The 21,207-nt window shown below is 28.7% G+C and overlaps 2 protein-coding genes across 2 annotated transcripts in view; one reads left to right on the top strand and one right to left on the bottom strand.

Annotated features, from left to right (window-relative positions):
• Positions 1 to 3,086, top strand: part of LOC107441726 (uncharacterized) — a 7,032-nt gene extending 3,946 nt beyond the window's left edge. Inside the window, exons 4-6 of the mRNA XM_071177017.1 lie at positions 579 to 722; positions 2,032 to 2,133; positions 2,933 to 3,086. Of these exons, the coding sequence (XP_071033118.1) occupies positions 579 to 722; positions 2,032 to 2,133; positions 2,933 to 3,086 (400 nt within the window). The remainder of the gene's footprint in view (positions 1 to 578; positions 723 to 2,031; positions 2,134 to 2,932) is intronic.
• Positions 3,087 to 8,056: 4,970 nt separating this feature from the next.
• On the bottom strand, positions 8,057 to 15,969 carry LOC107438156 (apolipoprotein D). The gene is made up of 5 exons (XM_043044989.2): positions 15,670 to 15,969; positions 13,852 to 13,979; positions 12,987 to 13,072; positions 9,437 to 9,532; positions 8,057 to 8,230 (listed from the first exon to the last, which is right to left on the bottom strand). The coding sequence occupies exons 1-5, from the start codon at positions 15,787 to 15,789 to the stop codon at positions 8,106 to 8,108; spliced, it is 555 nt and encodes a 184-aa protein (XP_042900923.1). The 5' UTR covers positions 15,790 to 15,969; the 3' UTR covers positions 8,057 to 8,105.
• Between the last annotated feature and the right edge of the window lie 5,238 nt (positions 15,970 to 21,207).

Here is a 21,207-nt window from a genome sequence, read left to right as displayed (position 1 = left end):
GGTATCTTTCAAAGCAGTCTCCAATATGAAGCACATGTTTTCGAGAACACGCGTCGCAAAAATGATTAGTTTGGCGTCTTCCGCCTTTAACTTTGCTTTAACATGCACAGAACAATCTTTACTCTTTACATCTTCAAAGTTCCACAATATATGTAGTTTGCATTACGCTGTGGCTGAGATCTTGGTGTGGTGGCTGAGAGCAGACACACGACTGGAACGGTTAAAAAATGCAGACATACGACCACAAAGGGTTAAAACAGCGGTGTTACTGTTTACTTATTTTGATCACAAAACACTACTGCTGGTGAAAATCGACTAAGGACTAAGATATGATATAAACATAAAATAATGATCAGTCTTTTTCAATAATGCTCACCCAATAATAAAATAACAATCCAAAACACATTAAAATCAAAATTTCTTAAGATACACTGTTTTATTTTCCACACGCTAAACCTAAAGAAACTCTGGAAGTCGCCTTCAAAGATCAAACAAATCATTAGAAATCACGCATTTTTTAATGAAAATCTATTACCTTCAGACAGATTTGAAAAAATATATTCCTTTTATAATTTCAGTGATGAGGAATGCATGATGGAGTTAAGAGCTGAGGTGCCATCATCTGATGATGATGAGGTTGATGTTGGGGATGATGTTGGTTATGAGGTTGAGGATGAGGATAATTATGATGATAAGGGTGATGGAATTGAGGAGCTGAATAGGTATGTTATTGGAATGTTTCTTAATGAAAATTTAATATTTTAGTTAAAATGATCTTCAGTGTTAGAGTTATTTTTCATCCTTTTTCAGGTGACACTTTCGTAACTATCTTAAAATAAAATATTAGCATAAAATTGTAAGTGACTACACATCGGTCTTTAAGTTTTATTAATCCCTATGAATCAAAGGTACATATGATTTAAAATGAATTTATTGAGTATGAACAGAATTAATGCTAGCAATTATTTAAAAGATTAAAATCTTTGCACTGACGGAAAAATTTTTTTTTTCAAAGTGCATTTACACTAGATTGCCTAAGGAAGTCATTTTAACTGCTTTTAATTTCAATTAGAAAAACAATGATGTCTATAATGACACAATTTCTTAGAATTTTGTGACTTTTTATACAACATATAATTTTTTTTATTGTTAATATTTACTAATAACTTGTTAAATAACTGTAAATAATATAAAAAATGTTACAAATTAGTTTTAAACAAATTTATTTACGCATTCACAATCCTGTCATTTTGACTGCTTTTAGGCAATATAGGTATATACTAATTTTCCGTCTTTCTAGTGCTAACTTTGCAAGAGCTTACTTAATAAAATAAAATAATCAAAAATGCAAATGTTGAAGGAAGGGCAATGTTACTTGAATAAACTAATTTTCTAAAAAGGATTTAATAATTCGTAAATAAGTGCATTTTTATTCATTAGTATAAAGTATAAACGATCTAAACAATTTTATACAAGAAAAAGCATTTATTTTGAAAAACTAAAATAATAAAATAAAATACAACTGAACATATTTCTTGCAGATTTAATTTCATTATTTTATACTTTTTAAGGTATTTTCTTTATAACCATGAGTAATTTTTCCAAAGTCTATTAACGGATACACGAAAAAAAAAACTATATAAATTGAGTAAAAAAAGAAATCTCTGTCTCATAAGTTTAAATAAAAGACGAATGAGGTAAACAACTGAATAGTAAACACATTTTTTTAACTGAAAAATCTTTTTAAATGCTAGGCCACGATTTTGGAATTTACTTATAAATACTACTGTAATTACCACCCCTACAAAAATCCATAATAGACATTTTCTTATTTAATAAATAATTAACACAATATTTAAAATAAATAATTACACATCGTAGCATTTTTAAAGCATCTGTGGTTGTTGCTAAGTTAATAAATTCTCTCTTTTACAAATATATCTCACCTTTAACGAAAAATTAATTGAGCAAAATAACTTTATTGAATTTTAAGTTATATATTTTTTCCCTTTTCTTTTTTTTAACTTTTAGTGAGGAATTGTTCCTATTCAGCGATGTTAAGATAGCAAAACTCTATAAGATGGATTTGGTGCACGATAAAGACTCAATCGAGTACGGCATTGAGGACGATAGGTATTTTAACTTTTTCGAAACATTTTAACATTTTAAATATCGACATTGTCTTAGAACATATNCAAATCCATTTCGGGTAAATCTGTGGTTAAGAAATTTTATAACTAAAAATTAACCTTCGCCAATATTCAATAAATATTTTTTAACAAATGTTAATAATTTTTCTGAAAAATCGTCGAATTTAAATGTTTTATTCGAACTTCGACCTTTTATTTCTTCACAATTTTGAACTATCCAGTATAATATATTAATACCATACGCAAGTCTAATATTCGATCCATTCCAAGGTAAGCGAGAAATTAAATGTGGTTTTATATTTCAGTAAGAACTTAAAAATATATCCGATTACCATTTATTTACGCTTTAATTTCATATTTTGTGATCAGGCAAATTTGTTCGGAAAATGTGTATAAATCATTTTTACAAGGAATTGAATATTTTTATATATTTTTTTTAATATTTTTAACTACTTTCAAGCAATTAGGATAAATTGATTGGTGTAAAAGTTCTAAATCAGGAAATATTTGCACAAAAGATATTGTCAATAAATCTGAAAAATAAAATCTCCCTAATACATCCATCACGAAATTGTTTCTCGTTGTCTCAAATCATGTAACGATTTTGATCATTGTAAAGTAAAAAACGAGTTTTCTGAAATTTCTGCTTTAGAAAATTTATCTGAACCTAAATACCTTTTACTCTTTACAAAAAGCTTATAATTCAAAATGAAGCTGTTGTAACAAAACAAAAAAACTGTATTAAACTTTCTAATAATGTGAGTGTTTCTTTTAAATTTTAGATTGAGAAGTCGTGATGGTCCCTTAAGGGACGAAATAGATTTTTGGCAACGAAGCGATATCGAGCTTACCATCACTGAACAATCTGAAGAAAATGAGAAAGGATGCTTCAATTTCTTCTCTCGAATCTTCAGGAGATTGTTTAGGAGGAAGTAGATCACGACTGATCTGAAAGTAAACCAAGACGTGTCCTAAAGTAAATCACGACTTGGCTGAAAGTAAAGGAAGACTTTGCTGTAACATCTAAAAAAATTATATAACTGTTCCTTTTCAATGTCTGAAAACTGTTATTCAAGACAATTTAATATGCAAATATTTAAAGTGCTGTAATTCTTTAACATCGGTAAATTGATTATCAAATAAATTACAGTATTTGCAAGTCCAAAGTGTATTCTATTTACAAATAGAGTAAGACATACATTTAATTTACAATCCCTTACTATTAAAAAGTGATTGTACATATTTCTTCTCATACCATGACTTACTTCTTTCGACCAATAACCAATTTAATTTTAAAAAGACAATGAACCTAAATTTGGATCCAAACAAAATAATTATGATATTAATAAGGCATAGCAAGAAATATCTTGTACTACAACTTTTAAATCAATTTTGAGAAGAGAAACTGTCCTTTAAACCTATTATTTCGAAACTTGGTCATATATCGATGCAATAACATACTAAACTACTAAAAAAAGCCGCATACATACAGACAAACCAAACTAAAGGCTACGAAATGGAACTTAATAGGGTGCATCCAATGTAAACCCACTCCAGATCCCTTTCCAGACCCCCCCCCCTCAATGTAAATCCACTCCAGATGTCCAAATCCCCTTAAACAGTCAGATGACCAAACTGCTAAATCCACAACTGTGAGTTCGAAAACAATTGCGGACTACAGAAGCGAATGTAAATAAAAGGGATAATTAGTCGCGAATTATTTTTCTTTTTATTAAGGAATTAAAACCAATTTTAGAGATTGATAATTTTAATAAAATATTTTAAATCATCGCTTTAAATATTCCACTTCATAAAAATAGCTCCGGGACACTTATGAAAAATTTCTAAAGATTTCTTGTTTGTTCTGCTTATATTATAACGGCCAGAAATTCGCATTTACATAAAACTATAGTTTTCAAAATTTGCCCATTTATTATTTCAATATACTTAAATGTAAAGTTATAGAGTATTTCGTTTGGGCACAAGGAGAGCAAATTGCAATGTCAAACTTTTTTTGTGTCTCTTTCTTTACAGAAATACCTTAATTCTGCTTTTATTTTCAACTATCCTTATAAAACCCCAAATCCACCTATAGTTGAAGGTACTTATAATTTAGGCCAAACCACAAAACTGTTGGTGAATTTGGGGAATATGTTTACGATTTCCCCTATAGTTTTGAATTAATAAACAGGCCAGTGAGCATCAGTTCCGAGGGTTCAGGGTTCAAACCTCGGACACGTTCTGTATTTAAAAGTTAAATTTAGATAAAATTAATTTTTTTAATTAGTTTACAATATTGAAACGAAATAAAAATATTCCTTTACTCAAACTTTTCCTTTCTTTTCACTTTCTAAGTACGTATAACAGTGTTTAAAAAGGAGAAATATTGCTGATATATTGTATATATTTATGGCTCAATATCATACTTTAATATTAACCTATTATTTTCTCTAACTCGGTCAGGTATTATATTATACCATACTAAAGAAAATAATAATAATTGAAAAAACATTTAATTTTGAAGTATAATTTTAAAATATTGACCACATTAACGGAGTTTGACCGCTAGACCCTCGGATCTAGCACTTGTTTCCTACCTATCACTTAACACTAACGGTCACACTAAACCTGGCTTTGCGACTTATAACAAGCTTTCGCACTATATTAAGGGGAGATATGGGGTCATTTATAAGCTCACTATATAAGCAACTATTTCTCCATTTTTAAGCTATTATTCGCTTTTATAAAAATATAAATATATAATAATTATATTAGTAAATAAGTTTCTAAGCCATATTCGATTAATTAAATTTTTTTTCAGTTTCTGTAATTTAAAAACACAGTTTTTAAATATTTACATCACTCCATAGGCGTAGCATATTGTTTTTGTTATTATGAATTGCGCTTAGTGTTTAAGCAGTCAAAATTAAATAACCTGGCCTCCTCGAATGGCGTTCCCTGGGCAACATTATGATTGTAAGCAGAGAATACATTAATGGCATTTTCTTTTATCATAATGGATAAGAAGGGTATGAATGCATAAATGAAACATTGAGTTGAGAACAGCAGAATCTGAACTTATTTATCATAGGTATCAGAGTTAAAAATTATTTAGAGCAAATAATCATTACTTATCATCAGTTACTTGTTATCAGTATAAAACTAATCCCATTTTTCAATTTTAGTAAGTGTTAAAGATTAATTATTATAATCGAAGGCATTATTGCCTATCATTTTTAGTCTAATTTCTTTTCAACATGCAATTCAATATCCTTAAAAATTTTCAATATAAGAATAACGATCAAAACTGAAGCAATTTTTGCTTTTTAGCTAAGGTTGAAAGCTTGGAAGGTTTTTGTCCACTTAGAGTATTTAGACGGAATGTTCCATTGCAGAATGTGCCATTTTTCGTACTATCACTCCCGGAAATATGTCGAATTATACTAACATACTAATATTATAAACAGGGTGTTCCGTAATTGCCAACCACAACATATATTTTTAGAATCCTTATCTAAAATAATGTCAAAAAAAATATAATAAATATAAAGTATCACTAGTCGGGAAGATGGAATAATGAAAACGTTAAAACCAATTGAACTGTGAGCTGAAACACTGATTGTGTTTCTGAAAACTACTTTTCAATTTTTATCTTTTTACTCCGGAAATCCAACGAGTTTTAATGTTCAAACTTCCGCTTTTCTCTATAGAGATTAGTTTGATTTCGATATCATTTTCGGTTTTCCTTCTTTTAAGTATTAACTTACCGTTAATATGGTATGTGGGTGTTTTCTAACAAGATAACTCTCACTTTTAATTATAAACCCAGTTACAAATGAATTTCGCTTTAAAAAAAATAATAAAAAATTCGCAAAAGGTCTACCTTTGCGTTAGCAATATACACCGAAGAGCCATTACATTATGACCATCCTCCATCTATAATAATGGGCTCACCCAGGTTTTCATGGTTTCTCGCCCAGGAACAATGTTTTCATGGGGCACATTAGGACCCATAATCCTCATAGAACAATCCCTGGCGTCTGTAAGCTACTTGAACATAGTTGCAGACCAGGTTCACCCATTCATGGCAACAGTTTTTCCTGCGGGGGATGGTGTTTACCAACAGGATAATGCACCATGTCATAAGGGTCGAATCGTCATGGATTGGTTCGAGGAACATTCCAGTGACTTTCAAGTCATGTCTTGGCCCCCAAATTCACCTGACCTTAATCCAATAGAGCATTTGTGGTCCTACTTGGAAAACCAAATTCGTGCTGCCACGCTACCCCCTCGCAATGTGAGGGAATTGCAGGACCAGTTGGTGAGCGCTTGGTACCAGATACCTCAGACTACCTATCAGCACCTTGTGGAATCAATGCCACGGCAGGTGCTAGCAGTTTTGAGGGCTAAAGGTGGTCCTACATGTTATTAGCAGGGTGGTCATAATGTAATGGCTCTTCGGTGTATATTCTATGGACATAACGTGGTTTGGTCCAAATGAAATTTCTTTCATAAATCTTCTCGTAATTAATATCTCTAGGCATATTCAAACAAATTGACACTCAGTTTGAATTAGGAAACTAGTTTAAAATTAATATTGCTTTTCAATAAATTATTAAAAAGAATCGCAAATGTGTACCCTTATGTTAGCGATATGCACATGCGGAATCTGTTTTTGGCTTAAAAAGTTCTGTTTTAAAATTTTGATGGATGCTTTTTCCATTTTTTAAATTTTTTTAACATGTATATAAGTATAAAATAACTTTCAAAGAGATTATGTGCATTTTAAAAAATTCTGAAAGTATCCATCCTTACGCTAGTGATAAAAAAAGTTATGATATCAGCATGCTTTTGATAAAACTATTTTTCTTAATTTTCTGTTTCTAGCAGTGAAATTATTTTCGAAAGAATTTCTCATTGCGAAAAACTGTAAAAGATTCGGAAAAATGTCCATTTTAATGTTAACAACAATACACAAATACTCAAAACTAATCATGCTTTGGAATTAACAACTTCGTTATTTTAAATTTTTTATAAATATTTATAGACATATATGTGTGTTTTCTATGTAATTGATGCCCACTAGAAATAATGAAACTAATTTCAAAGAAATTTCGCATTGTAAAAATTTATGTTTTGATTTTATCAACCCTTATGTGTTAATAAATAATTATAAAAGAATTTCTTACAAATATTTATTAATATACATGGGTATTTCATAAAAATTTGTAGGTAATTAATTATAAAAGAATTTTTTCATAACTATTTGTTAACATATATGATTATTTCATAAAATTTGTAACACAGAGATCTTTAGAAAAAACAAAAGAGAAACTAATTGAACTGGGAATTGAAAAACGTAAATGGAAATGGATTTTATTTTATTTTATAACCGCCGTTAATTTGGGTTGAAGACTACTAATGTTCAACTCTGTAGCCTTGTAATTTTAAACGGAAGATAAGGGAATTCCTGGATCAAGTATTGGGAGAAATTTACCTTTGGGGAGGACTTTTTGATGGCGTTACATGGAGAGGAAGACCACGGTAACCTCCCACGGTTAGCCTGACTACAAATGGACTCTTACCCATGATCCGTCTACCTCTGAGGATATTTTACGTCAGCACTGTGGTCGGTACAAGTCGGATGCGGAATTCGTATCGCTCAGCCATCGCTGAGATTCGAACCCGATTCACCCAATTGGAAGGCAAACGTTCTATCCCCTAAGACATCGCGTCTCAAGGACGATTATAAATGAATTGTAATTAATATTCAAAGACGTGGAGAGTTGCAAAGTAGCTGGACACAAATAGACTGAGATGAAGATAGACGCCCTACTCTCCAATTCGGAGTAAAGATTAATATGTATGTGTGTATGCTTGTTCTACTGAAATGCAATATGAGAAACTTTGCTTCTAAATATTTTTATTGAATTCTTTCTTCATCAATCTTGAAACTTAACAGTTTTGTACTGTAGCAGTCAAAGCTTTGCGATCGATTTTGTTGTCATCCAAAAATTTATATATGTTCTCCCTCGTTGCCTCTTCTAAAGCTGATTCTCGAGATAAAATCCATACAAATTCTGAAAGATTCACAGAATAGCATAATTTAACCACATTATTTAAAATATAATGATTCATTCAGTTAATAATTTTTCTGATTGTATTAAATTATTTTTGCATATCATTATCTTATTTTAAAAATTCTAATGTGCAAAATTACCAAATAATAAGCATTCTTAAGAAATATTTATTTTAGCTTCGTTTTTTAAAAATTTAAACTGCATTTGTATTTTTTTTTTGTTGTAAAGAATCATTATGTAATTTTTTTAATACAGTTTTATGATTTTGAACATAGACCCTATAACTATAGGCTTATTTTTCGTAAAAAAACTACCTAAATTAGCTCATTTTTATGCGAAATTTAATTAAATCTTTGCGAATACTTTAACAAAACTGAATCACTCTTTGAAACAATTTTACGATTTACTAAGCAGAAATAGTTTGTTGCTCAAAACTTAAAATATTTAATGGAAAATCATGTTCTGTATTTCCTCCTTCGGTACTTGGTGTGTCTCCTTTACTTTTTTATTATTTTTATTTATTTTTTTTAGATAACATAAAATAAATTATTTCAAGTGTGATGTAAAACTTTTTTGTGTACTTTATGGTTCTTTCATTACATTTAATACAAGATTAGTTATTTTCGAATTTTATGTTTTGCGTAAAACGAAAATACGAAGCATTTAATATGTTTCTTTTTTTAAAATTTACCGAAGAATAATTAATATTTCGAATATTCGAAAAGAGTATTTTAATTTATTTAAATTTAATGTTCTCTAAAGAACATTTCTTTGAAGAGTCGAATATTTCGCACTTGATCTAATTATTTTAAATTTGATATTTATGTAAAAAAAAATATTTGAATGTGCGTGTATTTTTCTTTTAGTTAACAAAAGAATAATAATTTTTACATTTGATATTTCGCTCCAAAAACTATTTAAATAATTAGTAATAAAGCTTCTATTTTATTTCATAATTTATGCAAAACAATTTATTTTAAATTTGATATTTTGTATGCATTTCTGAACCACCACACGTGTTTTTTTTTATTGATATTATAAAATTATTAAAATTCAAATCTATTTTTTATACAAAAGTTTGCCTGCTTTCATACTTAACATAAAAATTATTTGATTTTAAATTTGATGTTTTATTTTTACGAATCGTCATTTTTTTTATGAAGAAAAGTAGTTAGGAAACTTTTTCAAAAAAAAAAAATACTCTACCTGTTTTGAAAAGATGTAGAACGCTGAAGCATGAGTAGACAACTGAATATTCATCATAATCGGTATCCAATACCCAATAGTTAGACTTAAATGGCACTTAGGAAGAAAAAAAAAATCAAAAATTAGTTTTCTACAAATCAAAAATTTTAAAAATTGATTTAAACAATGTCGATTTTTGAATGAAAATGCGTGCAAATGCGTATTGAATGAGTGCAAATTCAGATTAAACAATTTTTTGATTTCAATTTTAAAAAATGTAGAGTAATAAAAACTTTTAAAGTCGTGTTTTTTCTTTGTTTTTTTTTTTTTTTGTTTTCNTTTTTTTTTTTTTTTTTTTTTTTTTTTTTTTTTGCAATGTCGAGTCAAAAACTAAACTCAGTGGCGCGACAGCCCATAGAGGGCCAAGGCCTACTGTGCCATCTCAGTTTTCTTGATCTTGGGCTCTGGGGTGCAGGAGCAGGTGTTCCGGTTAGGTGGTGAGCCCAACGCGGAACCCCCAGTGTTTAGTTCCCAAGCATGCTTGGTACTCATTTATCTACCCACTGAAGGGATGAAAGGCTGAGTCAACCTTGCCCTGCCCGAGGATCGAACTCACCGAATATTGAGTCAAAACCAATACAAATTTAAATTTAGATTTAGTCATTTTTCAAAAAAATGTTGAATACTAATTTAATAATTCAGTTTATTGAACTTAAAGATAATTCTTAATTGACATTTCGTTGACTTATTCTTTGTTTTATTAAATTATAGGTGCCTTAAAATTACACTTAATTAAAGCAACAAATTAATTATACGATAAATATTATGTCTTACAGTTCAATTTGTGTCATTCATAAATTGCTGCCTACCAGAAAGTACAGGCAGCACAGCAAATATATATTGTGCATGTTTTTTAGTTATACAGAATAGTTATTGAAAGGTTAATTATGTTTTTTATTTTGAAAATTTTCACAGTAAAAATGCTCTCACATAGTTAAGTCGTATTTTAATTTATTTGTTCCTCAGTTTACTTATCCCTTAGTATAATTAAACTGGAGACATAATAGTTCACTTTTATAAGTTTTTATTTTATCATTCATGACTCTTCTAAGGTTAAAATTCAAAATAATGAGAGTATTGACTATAACTAGGTTTTGGAAAAATAGTATTTTTCAACATTTTTTAATTGTTGTTTCCTTAAAGGTCTAGTTGTTCCTTTAAAAGCAGGGTTAATTACAGTTAGAGAGACATTGTCAGCAATTGATACTTTTTAACTGACTTAAAATGTTTTTTTTTTTTAAATAAAAAAAATTTAGTAAGAGATAAAAAATAAAACTATCTATAAGTGGTCCATATAAAGCTTCTTAAATGGTCGCTATTCATACAAATTTATAAATTAGCATCCTTAAAAAATATGAAAATAGTATCGAAAGTAGACATGTTTCGAGCGTTCAAAAATAGACGCCTATTCACTGGACTCACCACTTGTGAATGAAGTGGTTTGCAACAGAAATCGGGAAGTTGCCAACGAAAGAAAAATGGAAAGTAAAAGTGAAAAGCAGAACAAGAAAAACCATTGTAGTTGAGAGTGAAATAGGAAATGAAAAATAAATAAAGATGAAAAAAAAAACTGGAAAAACAGCAGTGGTCAAGAGAAGCAAATCAAGTCAAAATGTATTCATTCCCACGGGCTTTTTTGCGGGTTAAATAAATGAACTTTTGTTACCATCCTCATATTTTTTGAAGCAAATGAAGTTTTATATCATCAAGTACATTTCTACGCTTCAGTTTTTTGATATTGTTCATTTAATGTCCATTAATTTATTTATTTATATTTTTACCCAATACTATCAGAAAAATATATATGTTATTATGTATGCATGAAGTGTTGGTTAAGCTATTTTACATGTGCTGCAACAGAAGTGTTCAACCATTATGGTTTGCACCACAAATTATCTATCAGGTTTTAATATTTATAGTACTAAGAGATTAAGATTAAAATGGGAGTTTTAGTAATGCATAATGATCTCTGGTATTCAAGATTTGTTTTAAAAAAATTAACGAGGATAAACTATTGATTTTTATTTGTAGGTATTGTAAGGGATTTTATTGACTTTTAGAACCAAACGAACAAGAAAGTGCGTAAAAATTAAATCCAAATTATTACATCACCATTCCTCTTCAAGTATACCAAAAAAGATTATTTTGAAATAGATAATGAAACTTGCTTTATAAAAATTAAAATTATCTACCCGTCATTAGTAGTAGACTTTAAAACAGGGGTGACAAACTCAAAAGCTAACTTGGGCCAAACAAACAATGCTTAACTTCAGATGGGCCGCAAAAAAAAAAAAATTTAATGTTTATAGAAACAAATATTTTTATTTTGAATAGTACAGTGTAATAAACATATATGAAGTAAAATTATTGTTTGATACTTGACATCTCTTCTCTGATACTATCTCTCCCATGTCGGGAGAAATTTTATTGGCCGAGACTACTTTCAAAATTGACCCAACGTGAGCGTTATTAATACGGTTTCGGACAGGAGATTTATTTCCATTCATAACAGAAAATAATTACTCACACTGATAAGTACTTCCAAACATGAAAATAATTACATACGCGAAATTTCGAGTATTTTCAAACCTTGCCGGTAAATATTTGTAAAATTCAGGCACATTCACTTCAATGAATTTTGCCTTCAAATCTGAGTCGCACGGAATCTCAATCACTTCCATTTGCATATAACTGGGTACTGAGTCTATATTTATTGAGAAAATCGAAGGAAACAAACAAAATTTGACTTCCAAAGAATTAAAATCTTTAAACCTTGTTTCAAATTCTGTTCTAAGATTTGAAATNCATAGCAAATTGAGAAATTATTTAGGTTTAGAAACTGCATCAAAACTTATCCTTTGTTATAGATTACTGCAGAGTGCAAACGATGCAATATTTGATTTTGAATGTTGATAATTTTGTTAATAAATTGCACTTTGTTTAACATTTAATTGTTTTTCCCATGAATTATCCATTGTATGTCAATCTCAGTACTTACTTTTATGTCATTTTCTGAATTTCTGCCAGTTTCTGCTATGCCGGTTTTAACCGGTTTCTACAAGTGGTTTTAACCACCTCGGCAGAAACTTGCCAACCTTGATTTGAGTTATGTGCAATTGTAGTGATATATATACAAGCCATATTAAGTCGTAATTACTTTAATAATTAATGTATACTTTGGAGAAAAAATGTCGGAAGTAGTTATAAAAAAAAAATTTCTCGATTCATGTATTTTGCTTGCAGTCGGTATGAGATCCAGAAAAATTATTTATCAAAATCCTTCAAAAGCTACTCTTTAATCTTCACATAAAATGATACAGTCAAATAAAAAATCTTTAAAATTTTTTCACATTATTTTGATGTTAAAAATATTATGATTATAAAAAATCTTTTTCAAGTTGTTTTGTTTAAAATTATGTGTATTGTCTAAATATTATTTAAGTTCTTAAACATTTTATTTAAACTCTATAAACAAGAAAGATTAATTAAGAGTTCAAAATTTGATACTTACTATAATTAAATTTTACTTTCAACTTTGAAGGAACGTTTTTATCAGGAATAGTAGCTTTTCCTTCAATAGATTGAACTTTACCTGTTCTATTTTAAAATAAAGAAATTATTATTAGTCTCGTCAAATTATCATGAATGGTTACAAAAATTACAGTAATTTCGATTTTCTGATTTGTTGTATTGGTTGGTACAATGATGAAAAAATCCAAGTTTTCCAATTTCTAGGACCATCCCGAACTATCACATCTATCTTGGCCATAAAACCATCACGAGCTATCACATCAATCTCCGACCATCATAATAGTACAGAAATATCGTCTCCATATCGTTTCCTCTTATATTGTAGGCCTCTTCAGAAATAAAAAGTTTCTATATCTTTTTATCGTCTTATCGCTTTTATATCATTTGGTACTACAGAAATATCATTTCTATATCGTCCGCTTTTATATCGTTTGGTACTACAGAAATATCATTTCTATATCGTCCGCTTTAATATCGTTTGGTACTACAGAAATATCATTTCTATATCGTCCGCTTTTATATCATTTGGTACTACAGAAATATCGTTTCTATATCGTCCTCCTTTATATCGTTTGGTACTACAGAAATATCATTTCTATATCGTCCCCTTTTATATCGTTTAGTACTACAGAAATATCGTTTCTATATCGTCCTCTTCTCATCCTTTAATAGTTCAGAAATATTTAGCTGCATTTTAACATTATTATATTTGAATATTAAAAATTTACAGTATAATTTCCTGGCATCATATGTATGTTTTATATATTTACGTATTTTATTAATTTATTATGTTTATTATGTTACGTTAGATTTCATAGAGTGCTAATTAACTTTGTTTTTGTTACCTTTCACTTATTCCAGCGTTCACAACTACAACATAATCATCTTTTGCTGTGTAGTTTGCAGTTATACATTTTAGCCCAGATTCAAATGGCATTGGATATTTCTCAATTTCATACCATACTCCAACATACTGAAATAAATGAAAAACATATGTAAAATATACCACGCAATAAGACAATACATAATACCATTTGTTTCATTCAAATTTTGATAAATTCATAAACTAGAGAGTGTTATAGTATATGGATGGTTAACTTAATGCAAATAATAGCAAGTTTCTAAAATCTATATGGATTCTTGATAACTTCCGGTGTATAACTCCGCTTATCATCTCATTTAACTTTTATAAGACGATAAGCGGAGACGATATCGTCTCATAAAAGTTCTTCAGATATAGACATACTATATATTTTAAAAAAGTTTATTTTTGGAATTATTTTTAAATTTGTGCTTAATTTTTTATAATATTTATCTGTGTTTTAGAAATTCTAAAAAGTTATGAGTCATAAATCGATTTAAGGAGAGTAATATCATGACGTAAATAACATGTAAGGGTAGTCCGATTTTGAGTGTTATCTTCAATTTTTCATGTTTCCAGCTAAAGTTAAATAAGCATAAACTTGAAAATTAAATGGTAAATAAATAAATTAAAGAATTAATTAGTAAAGTTAATTAGTAAATAAAAAAATTTAAAAAATAGCAAACAGTACAAGCACAGTTTATAAATATTTTTAAGCTAAAAATAACCTCGAATTTGGAAATTTAACCCCTAACCATTTATTTAGTTATTAATGCATACATTTTAAGACGTTGAAAAGTTTTCCATCACTCTTAAACGAGAAAGCAATTACAAAAATGTTATTTTACCTAAAATTAATAACAAGTTACAGAAATTTCGATTACTTAGGATCCGAGTTACAATTAAAAAAGACACCAACTATCTAAGTTATTAAAATGAGAAACGTTCCATATTAGTAATTTATTTCAAAAATAATAAAAAAAGTTCAAAATAATAAAAAAGTTCAAAATAATAAAAAAGTTTTATTAAAAATTTTCAATAGTACGTACCATATTATATTTTAAATTAATATAATTAATTTACATATATAGTAAATGATATTGTAATTAACAATAAATAATTGCTCATGATAAATAAGAATTTACAATGGTTAATGAAGAATATATTACTTAATAATAAATAATTTATTACTAATAATAGTTTAACAAAAATATTATAAAAAATATGACGTTGCCGACAGTTATTTAATGGCGAAAGATTTGCATGTAAAATATTTGAAAAGAGTTCAAAACGTGTTGTTTTGTTGAAAAATAATAACAAATTACCAAAATTGTAATAATGAAGAAAAAAATAATACGAAATTAACAAAACAATAATATTTGAAAGACACTTAAAACTGTTTCGTACAATTTATAATGTACAATCTATAGCTGGTGACTCTCAATGTTAACACTCACCAGAGAAAGTCGACATTCACCAGATTTTGTCTTTCTTGGTTGTCACTTAATAACTAGTTGAATGTCGACGTATGTAATAAGGATATTTAACAATAATTATTTTTCCTGTTAATCAATAGTTATCTGATATGTTACTTCAGGAGTGTTTTAGTGTTAGAGAATCAAAATATTCGTTTATTCTTTCTTATTACAATTATTATTCATTTTATTTTAATTTATAACAAGTCAAATTAATTTTTAAAATACTCATCACACTTTCCCTTAATTTTGAAATCTACGAACAAATTCATTCAACACTTTCATATAAATTTAATTAAATACAACAAAAATCTAATGAAACAAACCTTGTTGACATCAAAATTTTGTTTGACAGGAACATCAGGGCAACCACCGCCGCTTATTTTTTGCGCAGTTACCACTCCTACAGTTACTGCAACAAATGCCAAAATAAAAATCCGTTGCATGTTGATGCAATTCAAATAAACGAGGCAAAATAGTTGCAATTTCTCGATCCTTCCTTTAAATACAAAGTTATCTACCCATTGATTTGATAAGAATTTTATCTATTTTATAAGAAGTTTCACAGGTGTTGTAAAAAGTTATATAAGTGCATCAAAATATCATTGGTTTAATAAATAAAAGCTGTTCTTATCATGTTCAGTCATTCTACAATTTATAGTGTTTGATAATCTGATAAGGTATAGTTAGATAAGCGTCATATCTATTTGAAATCTCGGGATAAATTCAAATTAGTGAATGCTATTTTTTTTTCTTCTAATAGCCACCCGATTGACACTTGTCATTCGGATATTAGTTGGGCAAATTTGTTGGTCACTCTTAATGGTCACTCCAACGATACTTAATACAGAAGTTCCCTCGTCTTCTAGATTGGTTTTAAAATTTCAAGGTTACGGATAGGATCATTAGGAGTTGTAAACTCACAATTGGGTCTACTGCTCAGTGATTCAAATTAAAAAATTATTTTTAAAAAAATTCGCCGACTGTCCACTCTTATATAATCAATATTCATGCTCTTAAATTAGTGTCTTTTTAAACGTTTTCATAAATATTTCTTAACATTTATAGGGGTTTTCAAGCAAATTGGAGCAAATTTTCAATAAAGTAATCAGTTGCAAATGAATTTTGCTTTGCAAAAATTCAAAAAGAAATTTGCTAAGTGCCCACTCTTATATTAGCGATATACCTTCTCCAAACTTAGCACGATATAGACTAAACAAGTTTTTTCTTTTAATTTTCTATATATATTTTTAGCTATATATCACGTCTTCTAAGGAATCACGCTTCCATCCTTGTATTTAGAAGATCAGTTTGGAAGGTACATTTCCAGCCAAAAACTTTTAAAAAATTCAAAAATTGTCCATTCTTATGTAATCAATATCTATGCTTTTAAATTAACGTTTTTCGAACACAAAATTTTTAAAAAAAACTTTTTTCGATAATTCTTTTTTAGCATATTTAGGCGTTATGAAAAAAAAATCAAACTTTTACTAACTAGTTTCAAATGTTTTTCGCATTTCAAAAAAGTGAAGAAAAAAATATTGCTAACTGACCACTCTCATATTAGCGCTATACGTTCTCAGAACTTAAGACGATATGGACAAAACAAGTTTTTTAAAAAAAAATACCTTTCAATAAAGATTTCGTGCCATATATGGGTGTTTTTAGCTGACTGGTGCTTCCTTGTATTTAGAAGGAAAATTTCGAAAAATTTCTGATCAAAAAATTCACAAATTGCAATGATTCCTAGCTGAGAACGCAAACATTCTTATCTACGTTTTTTAATATCTCTGTGATTGCTCAGAGGACACAATGCTCTGAGAATTACCATACATGGTCATGAGGATTACATACGACCATACATGGTCATGGTCACACATGATTATAAACCTTGCAATGAACACTATTCAACCATTTATATTAGTGTTTAAAACAATAACTGTTCGAATTTCTTGCTCTCACTAAAATAGATAAAAAAAACTAAGTATTTCCTTGGTAAACGTAAGATTTATTTTTAAAAAAAAATTTCAAGAAGCTCAGACGAGAAAATTATTTTGTTAAAATGTATTTTTAAATTTAAATAATAGATAAATAAAAAACTGAAATTTTCTTTTAATTGGTACGCATCAGCTTAAATTCAATTCACAAATTTATCAGCGAAAAACAACTAAACTTTTTTATTCCAAAAACGACATTTTTAACTAATTGATTGATGTTTAAACTTAGAAGCGGATNCCATTTATATTAGTGTTTAAAACAATAACTGTTCGAACTTCTTGCTCTCACTAAAATAGATTAAAAAAAAGAAAATGCATTTCAGTAAAACTAAGTATTTCCTTGGTAAACGTGAGATTTATTTTTTAAAAATTTATTTGAGCGAGAAAATTATCAGGCGAGAAAATTATTTTGTTAAAATGTATTTTTAAATTTAAGTAATAGATAAATAAAAAACTGAAATTTTCTTTTAATTGGTACGCATCAGCTTAAATTCAATTCACAAATTTATCAGCGAAAAACAACTAAACTTTTTTATTCCAAAAACGACATTTTTAACTAATTGATTGACGTTTAAACTTAGAAGCGGATCTGAAAGCTTTGAATTTTCTTTACTGAGAAAAACAATGCAGTTATTCAAGCGTATTAGAGAGGTGGTGTAAGTAAAATTTTTATTACAATTTTATTTTGGAATACTTTTTCTAGTAATTTAATAATTATACTTTTGTAATGTATTGTATTTTACTTATTTTATTATTTAAATGTTTTTGTACCCCAGAACCGCTTAGTAATTTCATTATTAGCCTTATAATTTTATGTTTCGTTTCCTTTATAGTATGTTTAGTATCGATTTTTTATTTAGTTTGCACATTTTGATTTATTTTATAAAGTTTTGTATCTTAATTTGGAAGGATCCTAGAATGATCCAGGCCGTGGCATGACTCGCCAAGCTAGTTTTTGAAATCTCGCTGAACTAAGTTTCTAGGTAAACTAGATATTCTGGGGTGATTATTTTGAACGTCCGATAGCACCGCCAAAATTCTGAAACCTGATGGGTTATTTGGGTGATATGTGATATGCATACCTACGCAAAATTTGGATTTCCTTAGGAAAGAGGTAAAAAGGTTTATTTTTTCGCCATTTATGCGTCTGATCTCTTGCTGTTAGAATTATTGTCATTATTTCATTTTTTAACCATTATTTCAATTATTACCGTTATTATTTCATTTTTTTATGTGGTTCCGGGTGAAGATGTTAAAGTAAGTTATTTTTTAGGTAAAAATTAAAAATATATTTGAGGGTTCCCCCTTGGCGAAATTGGAGAGTGTTTTTTTTTTCTGCTTGGCGCTATTCCTGTTTTCGTGGATCACCGTGCAAGCAGGAATGGCGGCAAAAACATAATGAAACTTCAATAAAACATCAGAGGGCCGGGATAGCCTGGCTGGTAGAGCCCTGGGCCCATGTCCAAGAGTTCGTGGGTTCGATCCCCGCATTTCGAAGACTCCCCGTGTAGTAAATGGTGACAGAAGCACGTTAAATCTGTCGAGTCGCAAAGTTCTCCATGTTCCCATAGCACATCAATACCTCTGGGGGTACTGATCCAGGAATTTCCTTGTCTTCTGGATTAGTTCAAAAAATTACGAGGTTACGGAGTTGAACATTAGTAGTCGTAAATCCAAAATTGCGTCTGCTGTTCAACGACGGATATAATAAAACATCGGCCAAAACTTAATAAAATTGCAATGAACACAATATTCCTTTTCAGGATCATAAGCAAAATTAACCTTACCAGTCGACATCCAACGTAGAACTAACTGATGTCTGAAATTACATGTACCGTTGAACATTCAAAAATAACCCTAAAATCTAAACCTATCTGAATCATTATTGGGTTTCCAAGAAAACTATAGACGTTCCCATGAATAAAACAGAATCGCCCAGCTTGGCGATCAACCGCGATCACAACTTGACGAGAATCAAGGGGCATCCTCGAATATAGTCTGACCATTTTTTATTCTATTAAAAATATTTTAATAAATTTTTAATAATTTAAATTACTTTTTTTAATAATTAAAAAGCAACGGTGATCCCAGTAATGATCGTCAATTTAGCGAGATTTCAAAAAGTCGCCAAGAGATGGGCTATTCTAGGATTTTACCCTCAATTTTAATAAAAGAAAAATGGGTAAAGTTTCTTCTTTTGTTTATAGTGCATGACAGTCATTTTGATTTTATATATATCATATTTGTTTTCACTATTGAAGCTACATCAAAGACAACAACAAAATTAGCTAATTATTAATTTCAGATGTCTGAAGACGCTTTTATTAATGTGAAAATTAATATCTAAAATGAATGAGTTATTTTTTTTTCTCTGGATAAAACCTAACGGTGATTTTATAACTGGCATTAAAATTAAAGAAATGATTAGACGTTTAACACTTAAATGATATTCACTAAATTATAATTTTAATTTATCATTTTATCAACTAGCACACAAATTTTTAATTTATTAATAAATTTTCCTTATTAAAATTTCTGTAATAATTTACAATCGGGTGCCCCTACTCAATTTTGGCGATTTGCAAATAAACGAATATATATAAAAATAAACCAAGAATCAATCACACAAAGCTAAAGAAAAGTTGCTTTAACATGAAGGTAACGTCATTGAAAGCAAAGACCGCAAAGTATATCATGGTAGCCAGAAGTGGGATTTCAGCAAAACTGAAAGAAAATTATCGCCAAACCAAAGGGGCACCTGATTCTCAGGGCTAAAGAGAATAAATAGAAGGGCTGGTTCACTGCTTTGAAGAAACTCTCGCCGCGCCAATCTTCCAATTTTCTCTAGTGCCGTCACTTTGGCGCAAAGTTCGCACTTTTACTTCAAGAACAGAGCGTTCGGCCTTACTAGCTCTAACTAATATCGGAGCATTTCTTTTTGTGACATATTCTAAGACATTTGTTACTTTCTATAATGACTTTCCTCAGTTTTTGACGTGAATTTACAAAATTTTAGAACTATTAACGAAATGCCAGTTTGAGCGATTGCAACTTGAAAAAATTCTGATAGAAAAACAAAAGGAAAAAATATAATTTTCCGCGTGTTCCCTAAAGTAAATGAACAACTATGTAAAGAATGAATTCCGAAATGACACAGTTAATATAAAACAGCAATACGTTTTTTCTATCGTTAAGAACTTTTATAAAAATTCGATATCTAAATAGAAACCGCCTCGTTACTTCAAAAAGAAAAGCATACGAAAAAAATTAAAAAATGGATAAAGTCAAAGAAATTAAAACGTAAGTAAAAAGTATAAATAAAATATATAGTGTACAGTTGAAATTCTCCTAATTTCATAGCTTATTTTTTTAATGTAGTTATTCTAAATATTTATGATACTTTTAAAATTATATTCTCTTGAATTTAAATATCTATAAATTATATCATCTTAAATTTATATATCTATAAACAATTGTAAAATTTCTAATGTCACTATGAACCTAAATTATTATTTTGTTTCATTAATTAGCGTTTAAGGTTGATGTTTCCTAATGATTAATTGCTATTAACGGCATATTTTGAAATCGGGGATTCTAAATTTAACTTAACTTATTGTTATAAAAGAATATATAGATAAAAAAAGTGTCGATCTATGCCTTTATTTTTCTTAATAATTAAAGTTAAAACTGAACTTTTCAAAATAAAGTATTTATAGTGTCATTTTCGCCAACTAGTAAAATATTTTTATAAGTTTAAAATTGTATTTTTTTAATATAATGGCCAAGAAAGTTTTTTTAAACTATGTTTATGAATGGAAATAATGTGTTAATTACGTAAAGTTTGAAAGCTAATAACCAGAAAAAGTC

This window comes from Parasteatoda tepidariorum, chromosome 2, assembly GCF_043381705.1.
Source record: "Parasteatoda tepidariorum isolate YZ-2023 chromosome 2, CAS_Ptep_4.0, whole genome shotgun sequence".
NCBI classification, from domain to species: domain Eukaryota; kingdom Metazoa; phylum Arthropoda; class Arachnida; order Araneae; family Theridiidae; genus Parasteatoda; species Parasteatoda tepidariorum.
The sequence above is the reverse complement of the archived record's forward strand: the minus strand, read 5'-3'. Positions and strand labels throughout refer to the sequence as shown.